The sequence below is a fragment of the Dermochelys coriacea genome, chromosome 6 (genome assembly GCF_009764565.3).
Source record: "Dermochelys coriacea isolate rDerCor1 chromosome 6, rDerCor1.pri.v4, whole genome shotgun sequence".
NCBI classification, from domain to species: Eukaryota; Metazoa; Chordata; order Testudines; family Dermochelyidae; genus Dermochelys; species Dermochelys coriacea.
Window position 1 is genome coordinate 2,745,690 of NC_050073.1, and position 20,220 is coordinate 2,765,909.

At 44.7% G+C, this 20,220-nt stretch overlaps 1 protein-coding gene across 1 annotated transcript; it reads left to right on the forward strand.

Annotated features, from left to right (window-relative positions):
- The first annotated feature begins 18,870 nt into the window (after window positions 1–18,870).
- Window positions 18,871–19,807, forward strand: LOC119857113 (olfactory receptor 5I1-like). Its single transcript, XM_038405548.1, is given in 2 exon segments — window positions 18,871–19,352; window positions 19,354–19,807. Coding segments are annotated over 2 exon segments (936 nt in total).
- The last annotated feature ends 413 nt before the right edge of the window (window positions 19,808–20,220 follow it).

A 20,220-nucleotide genomic window follows, 5' to 3' on the forward strand; every position in this document is an offset into this window, starting at 1 on the left:
TGAGTGGTTCAGGGATACTTTGTGTTGGGCCAGATTTTTCACTGCCCATACAACTACCCCACTCCAACACAAGTACGTGGGCCTATTGTCAGAAGAACATATGACTTTTGTGTTTGATACTTAACCTATCAACAAGTATGAAACCTGAAATACACAACTAAGGGGTGAAGGTTTTCATCCTACCTTCTTTCCTTTTCACAAGCCCCTTCACCCCACCCTGTCCCACTACAACTCAAACAAAAGTTCCTCCTTAGCTCAGAAGACAGCCCAATGGACTGCTGAAGTGTTCATTTCTCCCTAAACTATTGATTAAGAGAGTGGTTGCAATTTTTGATACCATTTTTGTATCAAAGAGGATGGGCAGCTCGAAAAGACCTGTTGATTAAAGACGGAAACCCCTAAAAGTCCCTTGAAACAGGCTTTTCCAACACCCAAAATCAAGCAGCTAATGAAGGGAGGTTATATGAGCCAAGTTGTGGGGACTGAAGAAATAAATGTACCATTGACACAACTGGTATTTAAGACAGAGGAACCAGACCCCTTAAACATAAGGCTTTTTATACATGAGAAGACAACCTGGTGCCCATTGCTTCTTTAAAGGGAGTGTGGCTAGGGGCAATCTTGTGCCTTGGATGTTGTAGGTCAAGGGTTCTCAAGCTTTTTCTTTCTGAGTGCCTCCCCCACTCACCCCACAGATGATCCCTGGCTAACCTGTGCCACAACAACTGTTTTTCTGCATATAAAAGACATGGCTGGCATTAGGGGTAGCAAACAGGGCAATTGACCGAGGCCCCACACCATGGGGGGCCCTGTGAACCTAAGTTGTTGAGGCTTCAGCTTCAGCCCTGGGTGGGGGACTTTGGGGTTCTGGGCTTCAGCTCCATGTGGTGAGGTTTCAGCTTTCTGCCCTGTGCCCCAGCAAGTCTAATGCCCACCCTGTTTCGCGGACCCCCTGAAACCTGCTTGCGGCCCCTCAGGGAGCCCTGGACCCCTGGTTGAGAACCATGGCACTATAGCTGTGATGGCTGTGCTCTGATAAGCTTTTCATGATGGCAGAATAACTGTGTGTTTATCTGATCCTGTGACACACGCCCCCTGACAGAGCAAACCACATAAAACACATTCTTCATGCTGCCATTTTCAACTGACATGTTATTTCCAACACACGCCCCCTTTTATTTTATTTTGATGCTCACAGTTTTGTTTCCTCTGCACACTCTACCTTTCAGGGTCTTTTTTACAAATGGTTCCTTTTTTCTAAACAAGGTTTTGAAAATTTGCTGAAGGAAGAAGATGTTAAATATTTCCCAAACAGTCCGATTGTTTCATCTGACGCTCGATCTTTTGGCTCCTTTGCCTCTGGCACTTTGTCTACCTACTCTGCCACTTGAGCTATTCTGTGTCCCCCTCCTTTGCTGCCCACTGCCTGTGTCCTCCAAAGACTCTAGGAGTGGGAGGCAGCAGAAAATACTTGGTCTCTGTGGGACAAAATAATACCACGTGAGATGCCAGTCTGCATATCGTGGAAGGTAGAATGGTGCTACCCGTCTGAGGTCTTGGTGTGTCGACCCCCTTATTTCAGCCCCTCCATCTCCCACCCCATAATTTTGCCCCCATCAGTTTATCTCCTCCTTAGTTAAGTACATAAGAACAGCCACACTGTTGTACCGGGGTACTGTGCTATATAATTGATTATGTTTTGGCTATATATATTGTATATTTTAAAGTAAGAATTAAGGTGTTAGAAGAAATGAATAGGATAGTGGATACTAGTATTAGCTATTTTCTTTTTATTCACACCTTGTAAGTAACTAAGTAACAGACACGGGCTTCTCTGTGTCTATGTTAATTAGATTAGAGGAATTTTGGAGGCCCAGGCCCCAATGTAGGAAAAGATAGTTACGAGATTTAGCAAAGGTCTAATTTACGATGCCTTTCTTGTTCAACATAAAACACTGCTATTTGTTACCTTTTAAAGGTCTCTGTAAAGAACTGTTCATGTGAATGAGGAATGTATGCATCAGGAAAAGATAAGGTATAGAGGCCATTGTTAGAGCCAGATGGTCAAGGGAGGAGGAGTGAAGAGACTTATCAACACCCAAGAACCATCAACACCCACCCATGATTGAGGAGGGGCAGATTGATGACCCTGAGGTGGAGGCTAGCACCCTTAAACACAAGATAATTGATTAAAATCGAAACCAGAACAGGATGACTCTCCCAGAGGTGTTTTGGAATGAAAGAAGCCATCAAAAGATAACACCAATTAAGGAGTAACCAGTCATAAAATGACACAGCAAAATCCATAGACTTCAACGAAAAGAAAGGACTATAAGAACAGGATGCTTTGCCATGGAACTTTGGGTTCATCTTGTCAACAACTCCAGGAGCATCAGATTGTGACTGACAGAGCTTGGCTCCCCTCTGCCACCAGTGTGGCTGGCCACTAGATTGATCCAGACTCTGGACTGGTAACTATAAACACTGACTGGAAGGACTGTGTGCATGGTATGTGTATGTGTGACTGAAAAGCATATGCTAACTGCTGTATTCTCAAAAAATGTGGTGTATTGCCTTCTCCCCTATAAAAGATTGTGTGTGCTTTGTATAAGCATAGCATTTTTGGTGGAGAATGCAAAGGGGGCAGAATATGCACTGCAATTGTTGAAAATACTGCTAAGAAGGTATACCATACTCTTAAAAATGATCGATCATTCTGTGTGCATACCCCCGGTCAGTAAAGAGGGAACCATTTGTAGTTAATATGGTCTTCACTGTTGGTATTCTATGAACTGAGAATTTTGATGGTTAAAATGTATATACACCCTCGGTTGTAGCAGGGCTGAAAAATACAAGAAAGGTTTAGCATTCCTCTCTCCACCCCAGACTGCTTTGGGGGGAAATAATTTGAGGTGGATATACCCCTGATCGTAGCAGGATCAGGTAGTAGGAGAAGGACTTAGAGATCCTCACTCCAATCCGGAAATCCTAGGTGCATACACCCTCAGCCATAGCAAGACTGAGCACAAGAGGAAAACTTAGTGATGATCATAGAATCATAGAATATCAGGGTTGGAAGGGACCCCAGAAGGTCATCTAGTCCAACCCCCTGCTCAAAGCAGGACCAAGTCCCAGTTAAATCATCCCAGCCAGGGCTTTGTCAAGCCTGACCTTAAAAACCTCTAAGGAAGGAGATTCTACCACCTCCCTAGGTAACGCATTCCAGTGTTTCACCACCCTCTTAGTGAAAAAGTTTTTCCTAATATCCAATCTAAACCTCCCCCATTGCAACTTGAGACCATTACTCCTCGTTCTGTCATCTGCTACCATTGAGAACAGTCTAGAGCCATCCTCTTTGAAACCCCCTTTCAGGTAGTTGAAAGCAGCTATCAAATCCCCCCTCATTCTTCTCTTCTGCAGACTAAACAATCCCAGCTCCCTCAGCCTCTCCTCATAAGTCATGTGCTCTAGACCCCTAATCATTTTCGTTGCCCTTCGTTGTACTCTTTCCAATTTATCCACATCCTTCCTGTAGTGTGGGGCCCAAAACTGGACACAGTACTCCAGATGAGGCCTCACCAGTGTCGAATAGAGGGGAACGATCACGTCCCTCGATCTGCTCGCTATGCCCCTACTTATACATCCCAAAATGCCATTGGCCTTCTTGGCAACAAGGGCACACTGCTGACTCATATCCAGCTTCTCGTCCACTGTCACCCCTAGGTCCTTTTCCGCAGAACTGCTGCCGAGCCATTCGGTCCCTAGTCTGTAGCGGTGCATTGGATTCTTCCATCCTAAGTGCAGGACCCTGCACTTATCCTTATTGAACCTCATTAGATTTCTTTTGGCCCAATCCTCCAATTTGTCTAGGTCCTTCTGTATCCTATCCCTCCCCTCCAGCGTATCTACCACTCCTCCCAGTTTAGTATCATCCGCAAATTTGCTGAGAGTGCAATCCACACCATCCTCCAGATCATTTATGATGATGGCCAGCAGTCATACTGCACCGTCTTTTGCCGAGCAACCAGGAGGTGACGATGGCTAGCAGTCGTACTGCACAGTCTGCTGCCAGCAAGATGTATAAAGATAGAAGAAAAGTGGCTCAAAACAAGAAATAGACCAGATTTGTTTTGTATTCATTTTCTCCTCCCTCCCTCCCTCCCTCTGTGAAATCAACAGCCTGCTAAACCCAGTTTTGAGTTCTATCCTTGAGGTTTTGAGTTCTATCTTTGAGGCGGCCATTCAGTTTCTTGCAAAGCCACCCCCTTTGTTGATTTTAATTCCCTGTAAGCCAACCCTGTAAACCAAGTTGTCAGTCGCCCCTCCCTCCATCAGGGCAACAGTAAACAATCGTTCTGCGCCTTTTTTCTGTGCAGATGCCATACCACGGCAAGCGTGGAGCCTGCTCAGATCACTTTGGAAATTAGGAGCACATTAAACACCACACGCATTATCCAGCACCAGAACCTGGCAAAGCGAAACTGGGGGAGTAGGTGACATCAGTGCGATTATGAGAGTGATGAGGACATGGACACAGACTTCTCTCAAAGCACGTGCCCTGGCAATGTGGGCATCATGGTGCTAATGGGGCAGGCTCATGTGGTGGAACGCCGATTCTGGGCCCGGGAAACAAGCACAGACTGGTGGGACCACATAGTGTTGCAGGTCTGGGACGAATCCCAGTGATTGCGAAACTTTCACATGCTTAAGGACACTTTCATGGAACTTTGTGACTTGCTTTCCCCTGCCCTGAGGTGCAAGAATACCAAGAGGAGAGCAACCCTCACAGTTGAGAAGTGAGTGGCAATAGCCCTGTGGAAGCTTGCAACGCCAGACAGCTACCGGTCAGTCGGGAATCAATTTGGAGTGGGCAAATCTACTGTGGGGGCTGCTGTAATGCAAGTAGCCAACACAATCAAAGATCTGCTGATATCAAGGGTAGTGACCCTGGGAAATGTGCAGGTCATAGTGGATGGCTTTGCTGCAGTGGGATTCCCTAACTGTGATGGGGCCATAGACGGAACCCATATCCCTATCTTGGCACCTGAGCACCAAGCCAGTGAGTTCATAAACCGCAAGGGGTACTTTTCAAGAGTGCTGCAAGCACTGGTGGATCACAAGGGACATTTCACCAACATCAATGTGGGATGGCCGGGAAAGGTACATGATGCTCGCATCTTCAGGAACTCTGGTCTGTTTCAAAAGCTGCAGGAAGGGACTTTCTTGCCAGACCAGAAAATAACCACTGGGGATGTTGAAATGCCTATAGTTATCCTTGGGAACCCAGCCTACCCCTTAATGCCATGGCTCATGAAGCCATACATAGGCAGCCTGGAGAGTACTCAGGAGCTGTTCAACTACAGGCTGAGCAAGTGCAGAATGGTGGTAGAATGTGCATTTGGATGTTTAAAAGTGTGCTGGCGCAGTTTATTGACTCAGTTAGACTTCAGCGAAACCAATATTCCCACTGTTATTACTGCTTGCTGTGCGCTCCACAATATCTGTGAGAGTAAGGGGGAGACGTTTATGGTGGGGTGGGAGGTTAAGGCAAATCGCCTGGCTGCTGGTTACACACAGCCAGACACCAGGGCGGTTAGAAGAGCACAGGAAGGTGCGCTGCACATCAGAGAAGCTTTGAAAACCAGTTTCATGACTGGCCAGGCTACGGTGTGAAAGTTCTGTTTGTTTCTCCTTGATGAAACCCCCCGCCCCTTGGTTCACTCTACTTCCCTGTAAGCTAACCACCCTCCCCACCTCCCTTCGATGACTGCTTGCAGAGGCAATAAAGTCATTGTTGCTTCACATTCATACATTCTTTATTAATTCATCACACAAATAGGGGGATAATTACCAAGGTAGCCCAGGAGGGGTGGTGGAGGAGGGAAGGACAAGGCCACACAGCACTTTAAAAGTTTAAAACTTATTGAATGCCAGCCTTCTGTTACTTGGGCAATCCTCTGGGGTGGAGTGGCTGGGTGGCCGGAGGCCCCCCCACTGCGTTCTTGGGTGTCTGGGTGAGGAGGCTATGGAACTCGGGGAGGAGGGCGGTTCGTTACACAGGGGCTGTAGCGGCAGTCTGTGCTCCTGCTGCCTTTCCTGCAGCTCAATCATATGCTGGAGCATATTAGTTTGATCCTCCAGCAGCCTCAGCATTGAATCCTGCTTCCTCTCATCATGCTGCCACCACCTTTCAGCTTCAGCCCTCTCTTCAGCCCGCCACTTACCTCTCCTCCCAGTCATTTTGTGCTTTCCTGCATTCTGACATTGTCTGCCTCCATGCATTTGTCTGTGCTCTTTCAGTGTGGGAGGATAGCACGAGCTCAGAGAACATTTCATCGCGAGTGCGTTTTTTTCGCCTTCTAATCTTCGCTAGCCTATGGGAAGGAGAAGATCCTGTGATCCTTGAAACACATGCAACTGTTGGAGAAAAAAAAAAGGGACAGTGGTATTTAAAAAGACACATTTTATAGAACAATGGGTACACTCTTTCACGGTAAACCTTGCTGTTAACTTTACATACATAGCACATGTGCTTTCGTTACAAGGTCGCATTTTGCCTCCCCCCACTGCATGGAGAACATTTCTGTTCAGCCATAGGCAAACAGCCCAGCAGGAACGGGACCCTCTGAATGTCCTCTTAAGAAAAGCACCCTATTTCAACCAGGTGACCATGAATGATATCACTCTCCTGAGGATCACACAGAAAGATAAAGAACGGTGTTGTTTGAACGCCAGCAAACATACACTGCAATGCTTTGTTCTACAATGATTCCAGAGTACATGCTACTGGCCTGGAGTGGTAGTGTCCTACCATGGTGAATGGAATAAGGCTGCCCTCCCAAGAAACCTTTTGCAAAGGCTTTGGGAGTATATCCAGGAGAGCCACGAATGCCAGGGCAAATTAATCATTAAACATGCTGGCTTTTAAACCTTGTATAGTATTTTAAAAGGTACACTCACCAGAGGTCCCTTCTCCGCCTGGTGGGTCCGGGAGGCAGCCTTGGGTGGGTTTGGTGGGTACTGGCTCCAGGTCCAGGGTGAGAAACAGTTCCTGGCTGTCGGGAAAACTGGTTTCTCCACTTGTTTGCTGTGAGCTATCTACAACCTCCTCCTCCTCATCTTCCTTGTCCCCAAAACCTGCTTCTGTGTTGACTCCATCTCCATTGAAGGAGTCAAACAACATGGCTGGGGTAGTGGTGGCTGAACCCCCTAAAATGGCATGCAGCTCATCATAGAAGCAACATGTTTGGGGCTCTGACCCGGAGCGGCCGTTGGCCTCTCTGGTTTTCTGGTAGGCTTGCCTCAGCTCCTTAAGTTTCACCCAGCACTGCTTCGGGTCCCTGTTATGACCTCTGTCCTTCATGCCCTGGGAGATTTTCACAAATGTTTTGGCATTCTGAAAACTGGAACGTAGTTCTGATAGCACGGATTCCTCTCCCCATCCAGCGATTGGCTACCGTACCTCCCGTTCGGTCTATGCTGGAGCTCTTTTCTGATTCTGGGACTCCATCATGGTCACCTCTGCTGATGAGCTCTGCATGGTCACCTGCAGCTTCCACACTGGCCAAACAGGAAATTGAAATTCAAAAGTTCGCAGGCCTTTTCCTGTCTACCTGGTCAGTGTATCTGAGTTGATAGTGCTGTCAAGAGCGGTCACAATGGAGCACTCTGGGATAGCGCCCGGAGGCCAATACCGTCTAATTGGGTCCACAGTACCCCAAAATTGACCCAGCAAAACCAATTTCAGCGCTAATCCCCTTGTTGGGGATGGAGTAAGGAAATTGATTTTAAGAGCCCTTTAAATCGGAAAAAAGGGCTTCGTCATGTGGATGGGTGCAGGGTTAAATCAATTTAACACTGCTAAATTCAATCTCAACGCCTAGTGTAGACCAGGGCTTATTCAATTGGCTGCCAACAATACGGCCTTGGCTGCTACACTATTATAAAATAATGAGGATGGAAGACTGGATCCAGTAGCATATGAATCCAGGAAGCTGCAAGGAGCTGAGATAAATGCCTTGCAGCCGTCTGGGCAGTGCAATCTTTTGAGCCACTCACAGAAATAGCTCCAGTCACTATTCAAAGCACCTACACTAAACTAAAATACATTTTATCAGGAAAACTGATGGGGAGGAAAGTCTCTAATACTCGAATGGCACAACGGATGCTGATTTTAATTAACAGAGGGGTAACCACAGAAACTGTGTCCAAACCAGATATGTTAACACATGCATTAATTGAAAAAGAAACTGGCATGACTGTCCAGAGGTTACTCTGGAACAGAGAATTGCTCTCGTGGAGGCACCCCCAATAGAGGAATTGGATATGATAGGACAAGAGAAGCATATTTGGTTCACTGATGGAAATGCAATGGTAATAAATGGGAAAAGGTGTGTAAAGTATGCAGCAATCAATTTAGATAAGGAGATTATTCAGGGCCAGCTGGACCACGGGTCAGCCCAACATGCTGAATTACATGCAATTTATCAGGTTCTGAAACAATATGAGGACTCCCAACAACCAGTATATATTTACCCTGATAGTGATTTTTGCATAAAGGGAATTCAGTTCTGGATGCAGGACTGGAAAGGAAATGGGTGGAAGGCAACGGATGGTAAAGATATTGCATACTTAGATGAGTGGAAATGGATTTACCAGTGGGTAACAGAGAATCCTAAGCAATTGAAAATCGGGCATGTGAAAGCCCACAACAAGGGAACAGGCAAGGAAGCCATTTGGAACAGTCGGAAGGATACAATAGCCTGACAACACAGTATAGGAATTGTAACTAGAAGCCAAGCTAAAAGCACCCCTACTGATGCCCCCAAACCAATGAGTGCTGCTATAAATCACCAAGCTCCAGGAAAAGAGGAAAGGCAAGAACTGATTAATGTAGCAAATCAGTTCAGGCATGAGGGAGTAAAAGGAACCTTAAATAGGTTAAGACAAGTTGCAGAATGGAAAAACATGGAAGATAATGTTAGAACATGGGTAAGGAATTGCATTCGGTGTGCACAGAATAGAGCACGACCCCCTCACTGGTAACCCATGATGCACCAACGGGGGCTCGGGCCCTGGCATAGGGTTCAGATTGATTTTATTGACAAGTAACCAAGATGTACAGAAGGATTTCAATCCTTGTTAGTAATAATTGATTCCTTTTCAGGATAGGTAGAAACATTTCCCACTAAAACTAATAGCACCAAGGTGGTAGCTAAGAATTTTTTTAATGAGGTGGGTGGGTAGATATGGTACCCCTGAAACAAGAGATTCTGATAATGGGGGAGCCTTTGTGGGAGAAATTTTTACATCAGTGTTACAAGCTTTAGGAATCAAACAAAAAATTCATAGATCATACCAACCCCAATCCTTGGGTCAGGTAGAGCGCATGAAATGCACCATTAAGGAAGCACTGCCTACGGGAAAAGATTGGCCAGACAAGCTGTCTCCGATTTTAGCAGCTATCCGCAGCAGCAACAGACTGAAAACCAAAATCCAGCCTTTTCAAATTATGTTTGGAAACTCAGTGCACCTTGTGATTGACCCTAGCCACCTAACACAAGATCAGGGAGAAATCCCTAATGTAGCACAACGTGAATATTTACAGCGGCTTAAGCAGCTGAAACAAGAGAAAACCACTTTCCAATATAGGGTCGATCAAGCTATCGAAGAAATAAATAAAAAAAATCCATGCACAAAAGCATACTGAAACAGCCCTATGGGAAATAGGGGATCAAGTCATGTGTCTTAAAGTGGGGAAAAGGGGCCATTCACTGGAATCAAAATGGACAGGACCCTATTCCAAAGTGGACCGCCTCAGCCCACTGATACACTGTATTGAGTGAGAAGGATGGAAAATTAAAATGGGTACATGTCTCACAGATTAAACTTTTTTCACGAAAAATAATGTCTTGGACTTTTTACAGGAAAGGACTCCTGGGATTCGGAACATAAGGCACTGCTCGACCACTTCTACCCTCCAAATCCATGAAACCTCAGTATAAGGTTTGGCAGTCCCTGTTCTTGGGGGCCTGTATGTCCCAGATATTCAACAATATCTTGTGGGAGCCTACCACAATCTCTCCCCTGGTAAAGGATCATTCCCCCCTAAATAATCAATCGTGGATTCCCATCAGGGAACCAGGAATCTTTTTAGAATGGTATGATAAAAATACAAATCGAATCCTGAGGCCACTAGGAAATACCAATATTTATGCCTGGGATGGGGAAGTGGGACTTAAGGTTCACCTTATAAACACCACAGGAGTACCAAACCACTGGGAAATAGGGGTTAAAATAGAGGGTCTCTATGGGGATACCAGCTGGAGTTGCAGCTACCCATGATTACCATATCAGTGGGATGAGCCTATTAAGACAGGGATAATACTAACTGTCATAGCAGGATATCGTCCAATATCCCATGAAAATTCAAACCTTTGGTTCCCAGATACATGTACTAAGACTTGGGGTACGTCTACACTACCCGCTGGATCAGCGGGTCGTGATTGATCTATCAGGGATTGATTTATCATGTCTAGCATAGATGCGATAAAATCGATCCCCCATCGCTCTGCCATTGACTCCTGTACTCCACCACAGCGAGAAGTGGAAGCGGAGTCGACGGGGCAGTGGCGGCAGTCGATCCCGTGCTGTGAGGACGTGAGGTAAGATACATCGACTTCAACTACGCTATTCTCATAGCTGAAGTTGCGTATTTCAGGTCAATTCCCCCCCCCCAGTGTAGACCAGGGCTTGGACCAAAGATGTTGCTTTCAAAAGAAGCATCCCGATCAGGATAAAGAAACCCAATCTGTTTGTAACTCAGAGTGACCCCATAAAGGTCCTCCTGAATCCTTTGTTAGTAGAAATTAAAATTAATATGGATTGGACCCAGCTGAATGTGTCAAGAGTGGAGCCAGAATGTTTGTCCTACTCTCTTCCTATATTAAAAGCCTGGATGAAAACACACCAAAGTCCCTATGGTCGGACCAAACAAGATATAGCAGACACTATATTAGGAGGGGTTGGTTTTGGAACAGGGACTATGAATATGGTAGATTTAGAGATAATCAGAAATAAATTGAGTGTCGTATCACAATTATCGGAGCGTCTCATACACAAGCAGGCAGATGCTAATGTGGATTTAGTACAAATAGTCCTAGGTAATCTGAAAGCGACATGGAATCTATGGAAATGGTTAAACACTACCACCTGGCTGCTGTACAAGGAACAGCTGAAACTGGGAAACAAAACTGCCCTAGCCATGGGGTGCACTGAGATGCAAATTCTTAGTTTAGCATCATTCAAACATGAAATGTTCTGGGTAATATCAGGAAATGTTAAAGTACTAGAGCACCTTTTAAAATAACAGAAAGGGTCTTTGTTTGATGCCTATAAGCATGAATGGATACAATATGTCTCCAGCATGGTCCTGAACGGCTACTTGGAGAAATTATTGTCAAAATTGCCCATCAGCAATCTGTGGAGGAAGAGCCATGGAAAGTCAGTCCACTAGCAAAATTAACCATGGGATCTTTCTGGTTACCTTGAATTATGGGTTAGTGGGCCGGGAAAGAGAAAAGACTATTGGACACACAACAGTGTACAGAGTGGGACCCTCGCAAATGGGTATGCCTCTCCCTGCCTGCCACTACAGAACCATGCAGTAGGGATACATCGTTAGGCACGTGTTAGGATGAACTGGAAAATGTAACCCATGTTTTATATGTTACATGTTTTATATAATGGACAATGTGTATGTGTTGTATCCTGGGAAACAATATTTTGCGAGGAGGAAAGCATTAGCTAGCCACCAGTGGATGAGTGTAGATGCAATGCTAGCATTTTATACACAAATAACCACACTTATTACCTTCATAGAATCATAGAATCATAGAATCATAGAATATCAGGGTTGGAAGGGACCCCAGAAGGTCATCTAGTCCAACCCCCTGCTCAAAGCAGGACCAAGTCCCAGTTAAATCTTCCTAAGCTAGAGAGAGCCCAAAGTACCATGATGGCCCCATTAGTTAACTTCTCCATCTCCCTCAGTTTGGATTGGCAGGAATAAGCTGACCATCTGCTTCGAGAAGCAAAAGTAACTCAGTTTTTGCAAGAAACCCAAAAGGATGTGGGAAAGCGAATTCTCCAAACAACACATGCAAATGGAGATATGATTAAAATAGCTAATTCTGAAAAAGAACTCACTGCATATCATTTGTAAGATGTTTTTACAGGCTGGTCGCACCTCTCACCTAACAGGTGAACACCCCAACTATTGGGCTAAAAATTACAAAGGGAAGGACCACCACTGCCTCCTACAGTGGCTGCATTGCAACTGGTACCTAAATCCTGATAATACGAGTCAAGCCTGCATACCTGTGGAATAATTTCTGCTACCATAGTGAAGAAGAAAAGAGTCATCACTAGGTCTGCATTGGATCTCCTTGGGGATAGGTGATGACCACAATATCCTTGTGCGTCTGCAGCCGTGGATCAGTGCATGGGTCCATCCCTGATGAAGTGGCTTCCACCTGGGGCCACTCACAAACAACCGTCTAGCATGCAAATCATACGCTGAGCATGTGTGTGTAACTGCAGCCTGGCCAGGAATAGTTGGGTTACCCACAGGCTCTCACCACCATTGGTTATACTGCAGGGTGACCCCAACACGCTCCCCACTCTTCGATTTCCTTCCAGAAATGTACGTCCTGTGCTGCCCATTTCTCTCCTGGACAATACAAGCTACATTGTCCATTATTTCTTTAATAGCACTAATATACATGCAACTTAGTTTCTCAGACACCTCTATTTAAACACACTGGAATAGATAAAACAATAAAACAAAACTTATTGACCACAAACATAGATTTTAAGTGAGTGAAAATAAGGAGCCATAGAAATCAGACATGGTGAGAAGAAAAATAAAGCTAGAATGCAACTTGTGCCTAACTTAACAAACAATGGGAAATTGAAAGCAAAAGTTTCCTCACCACATGCTTTCAGCAGTCTTACTGACCAAACTTCTTCGGTCAGGACGCCTCCCCCAGTCCAATGGCTGCTTCCTTTATCCCTTCACATGAAGTGAATCAACGGGGAGAGAGAGAGAGAGAGAGAGAGAGAGAGAGAGAGAGAGGGAGGGAGAAAGTGGTGTCTTTTATAATCCTATCCCCCTTTTTGAGAAATATTTCCACCTGATTACCATGAGACAAAATGTCTGTGTACAAGGATGTTTCCTTTGTACTTTTTCCTCACCTTTTTGAGCTTCTTTGGTTTCAATTCCTGCTTGATGACTCTGTTTACTACTTAAATACAAAATTAAGCCGAGCATACATTTCTTTGTTTAAGATAGACCTGTTTGCCAACCTCAGTTTGAAACATATTAATAAGACCTTAAGAACATAAGAACGGCCATACTGGGTCAGACCAAAGGTCTATCTAGCTCAGTATTCAGTCTTCCAACAGTGGTCAATGCCAGGGAATGAACAGAACAGGGAATCATCAAGTGATCCATCCCCTGTCGCTCATTCCCAGCTTCTGGCAAAGAGAGGCTTGGGATACCATCCCTGCCCATCCTGGCTAATAGCCATTGATGGACCGATCCTCCATGAATTTATTTAGTTCTTTTGTGAACCCTGCTATAGTCTTAGCCTTCACAACATCCTCTTGCAAGGGGTTCCACAGGTTAGCAGTTCATTGTGTGAAAAATACTTCTTCTTTTTTTGTTTTAAACCTGCTGCCTATTAATTTCATTGGGTGGCCCCTAGTTCTTGTGTTATGAGAAGGAGTAAATAACACTTCCTTATTTACTTTCTCTATACCACTCATGATTTTATAGACCTCTATCATATCCCCCCCATCGTCGTCTATTTTCTAAAGCTAGAAAGTCCCAGTCTTATTCATCTCTCCTCATAGAGAAGCCGTTCCATAGCCCTAATAATTTTTCTTGCCCTTTTCTGAACCTTTTCCAATTTATCTTTTTTGAGAGGGGGCGACCACATCTGCATGCAGTATTCAAGTTGTGGGCATCCCATGGATTTATATAGAGGCAAGTTGATATTTTCTGTCATATTAGCTATCCCTATATTCATGATTCCCAACATTTTTTCACTTTTTTGACTGCCGCTGCACATTGAGTGGATGTTTTTAGAAAACACCATACAATGTAATCTTATAACTTCACATGCCACATGTATTTTATCTGGACAATACTGATCAGCAAATTATGAGTTTTCAAATGATACATTATAAGGCATACGTTAAAAAGCAAACAAAACAAAAACCAAAACAAACAAATCCACAAACAATTCCACCCCCACCACAAGCTACACTCTTCCAAATACAAGACAAAAAAAAAATCAGCTATTCAAACATATGAAACATAGAATGCGAGAGGACTACTGTCTGTGAAGCATACCAAACAGGTGTAGCCACACCCATAGCCCTATGTAATCAGCAGCACAATCAGAACAAATTCCATGGGAACAACCCCTAGAGTGCACAGTAACACCCTCTAAAATCTGTTGGAATGTGAATTTATTCTATCACCATGAAACTCTTCACTCCCATCCCTCCCACCTCCAAAGAAACACAGCAATGGCTCATAGTGTGTTAACTTGCTCCCAATTGGTACATAACCTAGGGATCCAGATGTGGAGGGAACCCAGCAGGAGTTAATATGGATTTGAATCTTGTTAACTTTTGGTCTGGTCTCTGTGAAGTCCGGATCTACCTCCATATCCCAGACAGTTCATGAAAAAGGCCTTCCAAGGGGACCTATGACAGGGGCCAAATTCAGCAGACCTAGTGTTCCTCTATCAATGACTTGCTAGATTTGACATCCCTCTGCTCTCATTCATTAAGGGATGAATATAGCCCTACATTTTGGGGAGATGTTTAAACAAATGAAAAATTCCCCTCAATGGATCTCTTAAGGAATGAAACAGGTTTCAGTGAAGCCCTACCCTTCTGTGTGACATCAGTAGAGGGCAGGGGGATAATGCACATTCTCTCTTCCCTAGCTTGACCGGGTTTCTGGGTATGGACAAGGGGTTGCTGTTAGGACAAACCTTAAAGGACCCCTTTAATGACTTTAGGGGTCTGTTAGCAGCATGGCACTCACCTCTGACAAGTACCCCTTCTGTTTGGGTGTGTCCATAATCTTTAAACAGACCCAGCTTTGGTATCAGTTGGGGATTGGTCCTGCTTTGACCAGGGGGTTGAACTAGATGACCTCCTGAGATCCCTTCGAACCCTGATATTCTATGATTGTATGATCAGGCCATATCCCAGGGCTTCCTCCCTGGAGGCAATGATTTTGCCTTTTTTGGGTCCTTCTGGCCTTAGCTATCCAGCGGGGACACTAAGTAGTTTGGATCCCTTTTACTGTTGTCCAACTGAAGGCCACTTCCTCAGTGGCCTAACCACTACTCCAGGTCCCATGGGGCCCAGGAACCCCAGGAATAGCAGCCACACATCACTGTGTCCCTTTAACTAAACTGCTTTCAGCTCCCTACTGCCCCTACTGCTACTGCCCCATAGCCCCAGCCTTCAGTAATGCTTCTCCTTTAGCTCAGGGCAAATGTACATTTAAGCCAAGCAGCCAAGGCCCAGCTCCCTTGGGCTACTGCCCCAGGCCAAGCTAGGAGCGCTTTCTCACTCCCCCAGTCCCTGCCACTTCTGAGCTGTCCATGGTGCTGCAGTTTCCTTTAGCCAGCCAGGAGTTCAATAGAGCGACACTGATTTACACCTGTGAGGGATCTGGGCCATTGACTTCTATGAAGCTATATCAATTTACAGCCCCTGGGGATTGGCTCATTGACTTCATTTAAGTGACACAGATTTTCCATAGTTTCATGATTTCTAGTCTGACCTTTGGCTAACACAGGGCATGGAACCTTGCCCGCTACTTAAAACTAGAACATCTCATTTAGAGAGCTATCTAGCCTTGATTTAAAGATGTCAAGTGATTGTGTATGGTATGTTGTCCCATTCAGGATTCAAAACATACTCAGATTCACACCAGTTGAAGATCTGTCCCTTTGGTTTCAATGGAGCTAATCTGATTTACACCAGTTGTGAATTTGGCCCAATGACTCCCAGGGAGAGGCATCCATTTACACCAGTAGGGGATGTGGTCTAATGGGTAGTGTCCATGTTATGGTTACCTCTTCAAGCAAGTCTATCCATATCCAGCAGACCAAGGCACAGTGCAGACAAGACCTGAGCATCCTCGTTAGGCACAAGTTGAGGAATGTAGAAGGTCTAATGATGCCCCTTCTGCCTGTGTGATGTCACTATAAGGCAGGGGAGTTTGCACATTCTCTCTTCCTTAGCTTCACCAGGTTGCTGGGCAGGGACAAGAGGCTGCCACTAGGAACATCTCCATGCAGGAGATTGTGCAGGAAGGGCTCATCTCTATTTCAGAAAAAAAAAACAAGTTCTGAGACCTCTAGGAAGAGAGTTTTACTTCCCTTCGTATTTTCAGTGTTGTCACTTGTTTGTTTGTGGCTTTGTTTTGCTGGCTGTGTGGCTTTATTACTTTTTATTGTTCTATGTGTGTGAAGTATTAATCAAAGTAAGAGTTGACATTCCAGAGACATTGTATAATCCTGAGTGAATGCCTTTTACTCTCCTTTCCAGTATCAGCAAATATTGTAATAATATTTGCGGTGATAGCATTTCTTGTTGACTCATACATTTATTTAGCATCTTAAAGCTGAACTCTGTGTGCAAATAATATGCATGCAAGAGGGATAGATTTGTGATCTGCAGAAGTCTGTAGCTTGCTAGTGTTTTGGCAGATGCTTCATTCTGCGAAAGCAGCTTTCCCTGAAGATTTAGTGGTCCATGGTAGGAGTAGGTTATTTAATGGGGCCTCTGGGGCATATTTTTTATGCTTTCACTTAATGACCATGATGACTTTGTTTTATTTATATAGCTTTTTTCAGTACGCCACATTTTGCTGTGTTTACTAGCTTGAGTTCTTAGAAAGGATGATAAAATACATGTACTCCAAGGGCAGTATTATTTTTCTTTTTATTTGATTTCATATTAAATAAGCATCTTAATTTACAATTTTCTTGTTAATTATCCCTTGTTTTAATATTCTCTCTTCTTCTTCCATACCTATGAACTTTTAAAAATATATATTCTATCTAGGTGTAGTATGCACAATAAATGACCGCGATATTGGGCTGCACACAACAATATTCAATCTGCACATGGATGGAAAAAAGTACAGGGAACATAGAAGTACCAAATTAACAATGCAGAGCAGATGGCTTATGGTCTCCTCCTGAGCTCCTCTGGTTATCATGTGGTCTCCATCAAGAAAAATGCATGAACCTATCCTTCCTACTTTGGGGAGTAACCTGGCAAGGGAAGAACATAGAAAACATGGTGACTGGCATCCTATGGATGGATAGATACAGAGAGAGAGAGAGAGAGAGAGAGAGAGAGAGAAAATCTGTAGTACTCGCACATGTTTTAAAGGTTTAACATTTCATCGATTGAGGTCGGGACAATGAGGTGATTCTGAAAGAATTAGTACATTTCAGCTGTATCTAACAGTCTGTTCCTTTGATTCCAGACTTGTTGCTAAGGTTGGTTGAAAATTTTTCTTGACCAGTTTTTCTGATGGGCTGTGGGACTCTGGTGATGTTCCAGGGCAGTTCAGCAAGAGGAGAGACCATCATGGATCATGACGTATGGAGTCCAGCCTGGGAGCCTGGTCCATGGAAGAGATTGGTGATGTGTGGTATCTGATGCACCCCCGTGGTATTTCCAAGCCGAAATGTTAAGTTTTCAACCAAAAGCTTTCTGTCTCCACAAAAAAATCCCCTTTGTGGATCAGCTCTATGCAGTATCCAGCTTGCACTGAAAACAGCAGGATGAAATATTCCTCTAACCTCATATTCTGTAACTCTGGTAGAAATTGCATCATTTAATAACACAGTAGAAAACAATGGGTCCAATTAATCCCCAGGACATGAGTTACACCAAGGGTGGCTTTGGTTCACTGAGCACATTAATTAGGTGTTTTGTCTCTCTGAGTTCAGGTATTCCCAGTTGCTTCAGGGATCATGTCCCATAGATCACAAATCTCACTATAAAACTTTCCAAATCCTCCAAACTGGCAGTTTCGGACGATGGGGAAATGCCACCACATCTCTCTCTCTCTCTTCTCAGCATGTACCTGCAGTTGTCCAGCATCATAGACGCACGCAAACATGCAGACCCCATGGGGATCAGCAGGTATTGAATTCCAGATCTCCAGCACTTAATGTCGCAGCCCCAGCTCCAACCCCTTCAGCTAAAGGAGCGATCTCCTTGGTTGGAAAAAATAGGCAATTACCTAGTCACTGAAGCCAGGGCTTCCCATTCTGTCTCTGGGTTTTCATACAGGCTCAAGTAAATACCAAAAAGCTTAATTAGCACAGTAAGCAACTTTACCCCAAACTAACATGCCAAGCCATGGAGCTCCCCTTGCCCAAAGAGGGTGGAAAGATTGAAACTCCTTTCCTCTCACCCCTTCTTTAGCGAAGGAATAATCCCTTCGACTGATTCTCTCACAGCAGAGTCACAAGTCACTGTTTTTTATTGGGATTAGTAAACAGGAGTGTTTGTGTGGGCAGCATGATTAACCTGCATGTCATTGTATTTGCACAGCATGTGCATTTCATCCAACACCTGGAATGACCAGCTGTGAACACCTGGCTCTGTGGACTAAGCCCTTCCCTGAGCGGGTTCTGATGTCCATTGAAAAACTGATCTCCATTTATTTTCACTTACAGTACAGAGAAGGGACAAGTGTTTTGCACCATCTTCCTGCTTACATCTGTGTAGCTGCCTCATCTCTGTTCAGAGGAGATGGAGAAGGGAAATCACTCGGAGGTGACTGAGTTCATTCTCTCAGGACTGACAGATCGTCCGGAGCTACAGGTCCCCCTGTTTGTGGTGTTCCTACTGATTTATGGTATCACCCTAGTGGGGAATGGAGGGAAGATCTTGTTAATCATGATCGATCCCTGACTCCAGACCCCCATGTACTTTTTACTCAGTAATTTGTCTTTCTGTGACCTCTGCTATTCCTCGATAATTTCCCCTCAGATGCTGCTCAGTTTCTTAGCCGAGAGGAAAAATATTTCTTACACTGCCTGCGCTGTGCAAATGTATTTCTTTCTCACTTTTGCAGATGTTGGTTGTCTCTTGCTGGCTGTGATGGCGTATGACCGTTATGTGGCCATCTGTAACCCGCTGCTCTATACGGTCACTATGTCCAGGAAGCTCTGTAAACAGCTGGTGGCTGGGGCATACGCTGTGGGGGTGGTGGATTCAATGATACACACGTTTTACATTTCGGCTGTCATTCTGCAGCTCCAACATCATCAATCATTTCTTCTGTGACGTCCCCCCACAGTTGGCGCTCTCCTGCTATGACACCCGCATCAATGAGATTGTGCTGTTTGCTTTCACGTGCTGCATTCAAGTGATCAGCTTTGTGACTGTCCTCCTCTCCTATGTCTATATCATCTCCACCATAATAAAGATCCGCTCTGCTCAGGGCCGGCGCAAAGCCTTCTCCACCTGCACTTTCCACTTGATCGTTGTGGTTCTGCTTTTTGGCACCATCATCTTTGTATATTTACGTCCCACCTCCAGCTATTCCATGGACACAAACAAAGTGGCCTCAGTGTTTTGCATGCTTGTGATCCCCATGTTGAACCCCATCATCTACAGCCTGAGGAACATGGAGGTGAAGGATGCCCTGAGGAAAGCAATGAATAAACTCCTAACCAATTCTTGAATCGGTTTAACTCTGTACTGGTTTAGTGATGGGGAGTGGATACAGGTGAATTCAATTCCCAGCCCATTGCAATGTAATTTCGCAGAGCCCGTGGTAGCATTTTCATTATTGTATTGTTATTATTATTAATTTGTTTGTATTCCAACAAGGTCTGCAGGTCCCAACTGAGATCAGTGGACAAAACATGGGAAGAATCACAGGGCCAGAAAGAGAGAATGATTCTGTAGGTTGGTGTCTAGGGGCACCCACCGGGAGAGTGAGATGCTCAGCTTCACGTCTCTGTTCCAATGGTTATTTAATTAGTTAGCCACAATAGAACGAAGATTTAGAGTAACCCAGACTGGAAAAGCACATCACTCAGGGATGCTTTCTGGAAATGCAGGAATCCCAAGTGCATAGTGTGACGGGTTTGG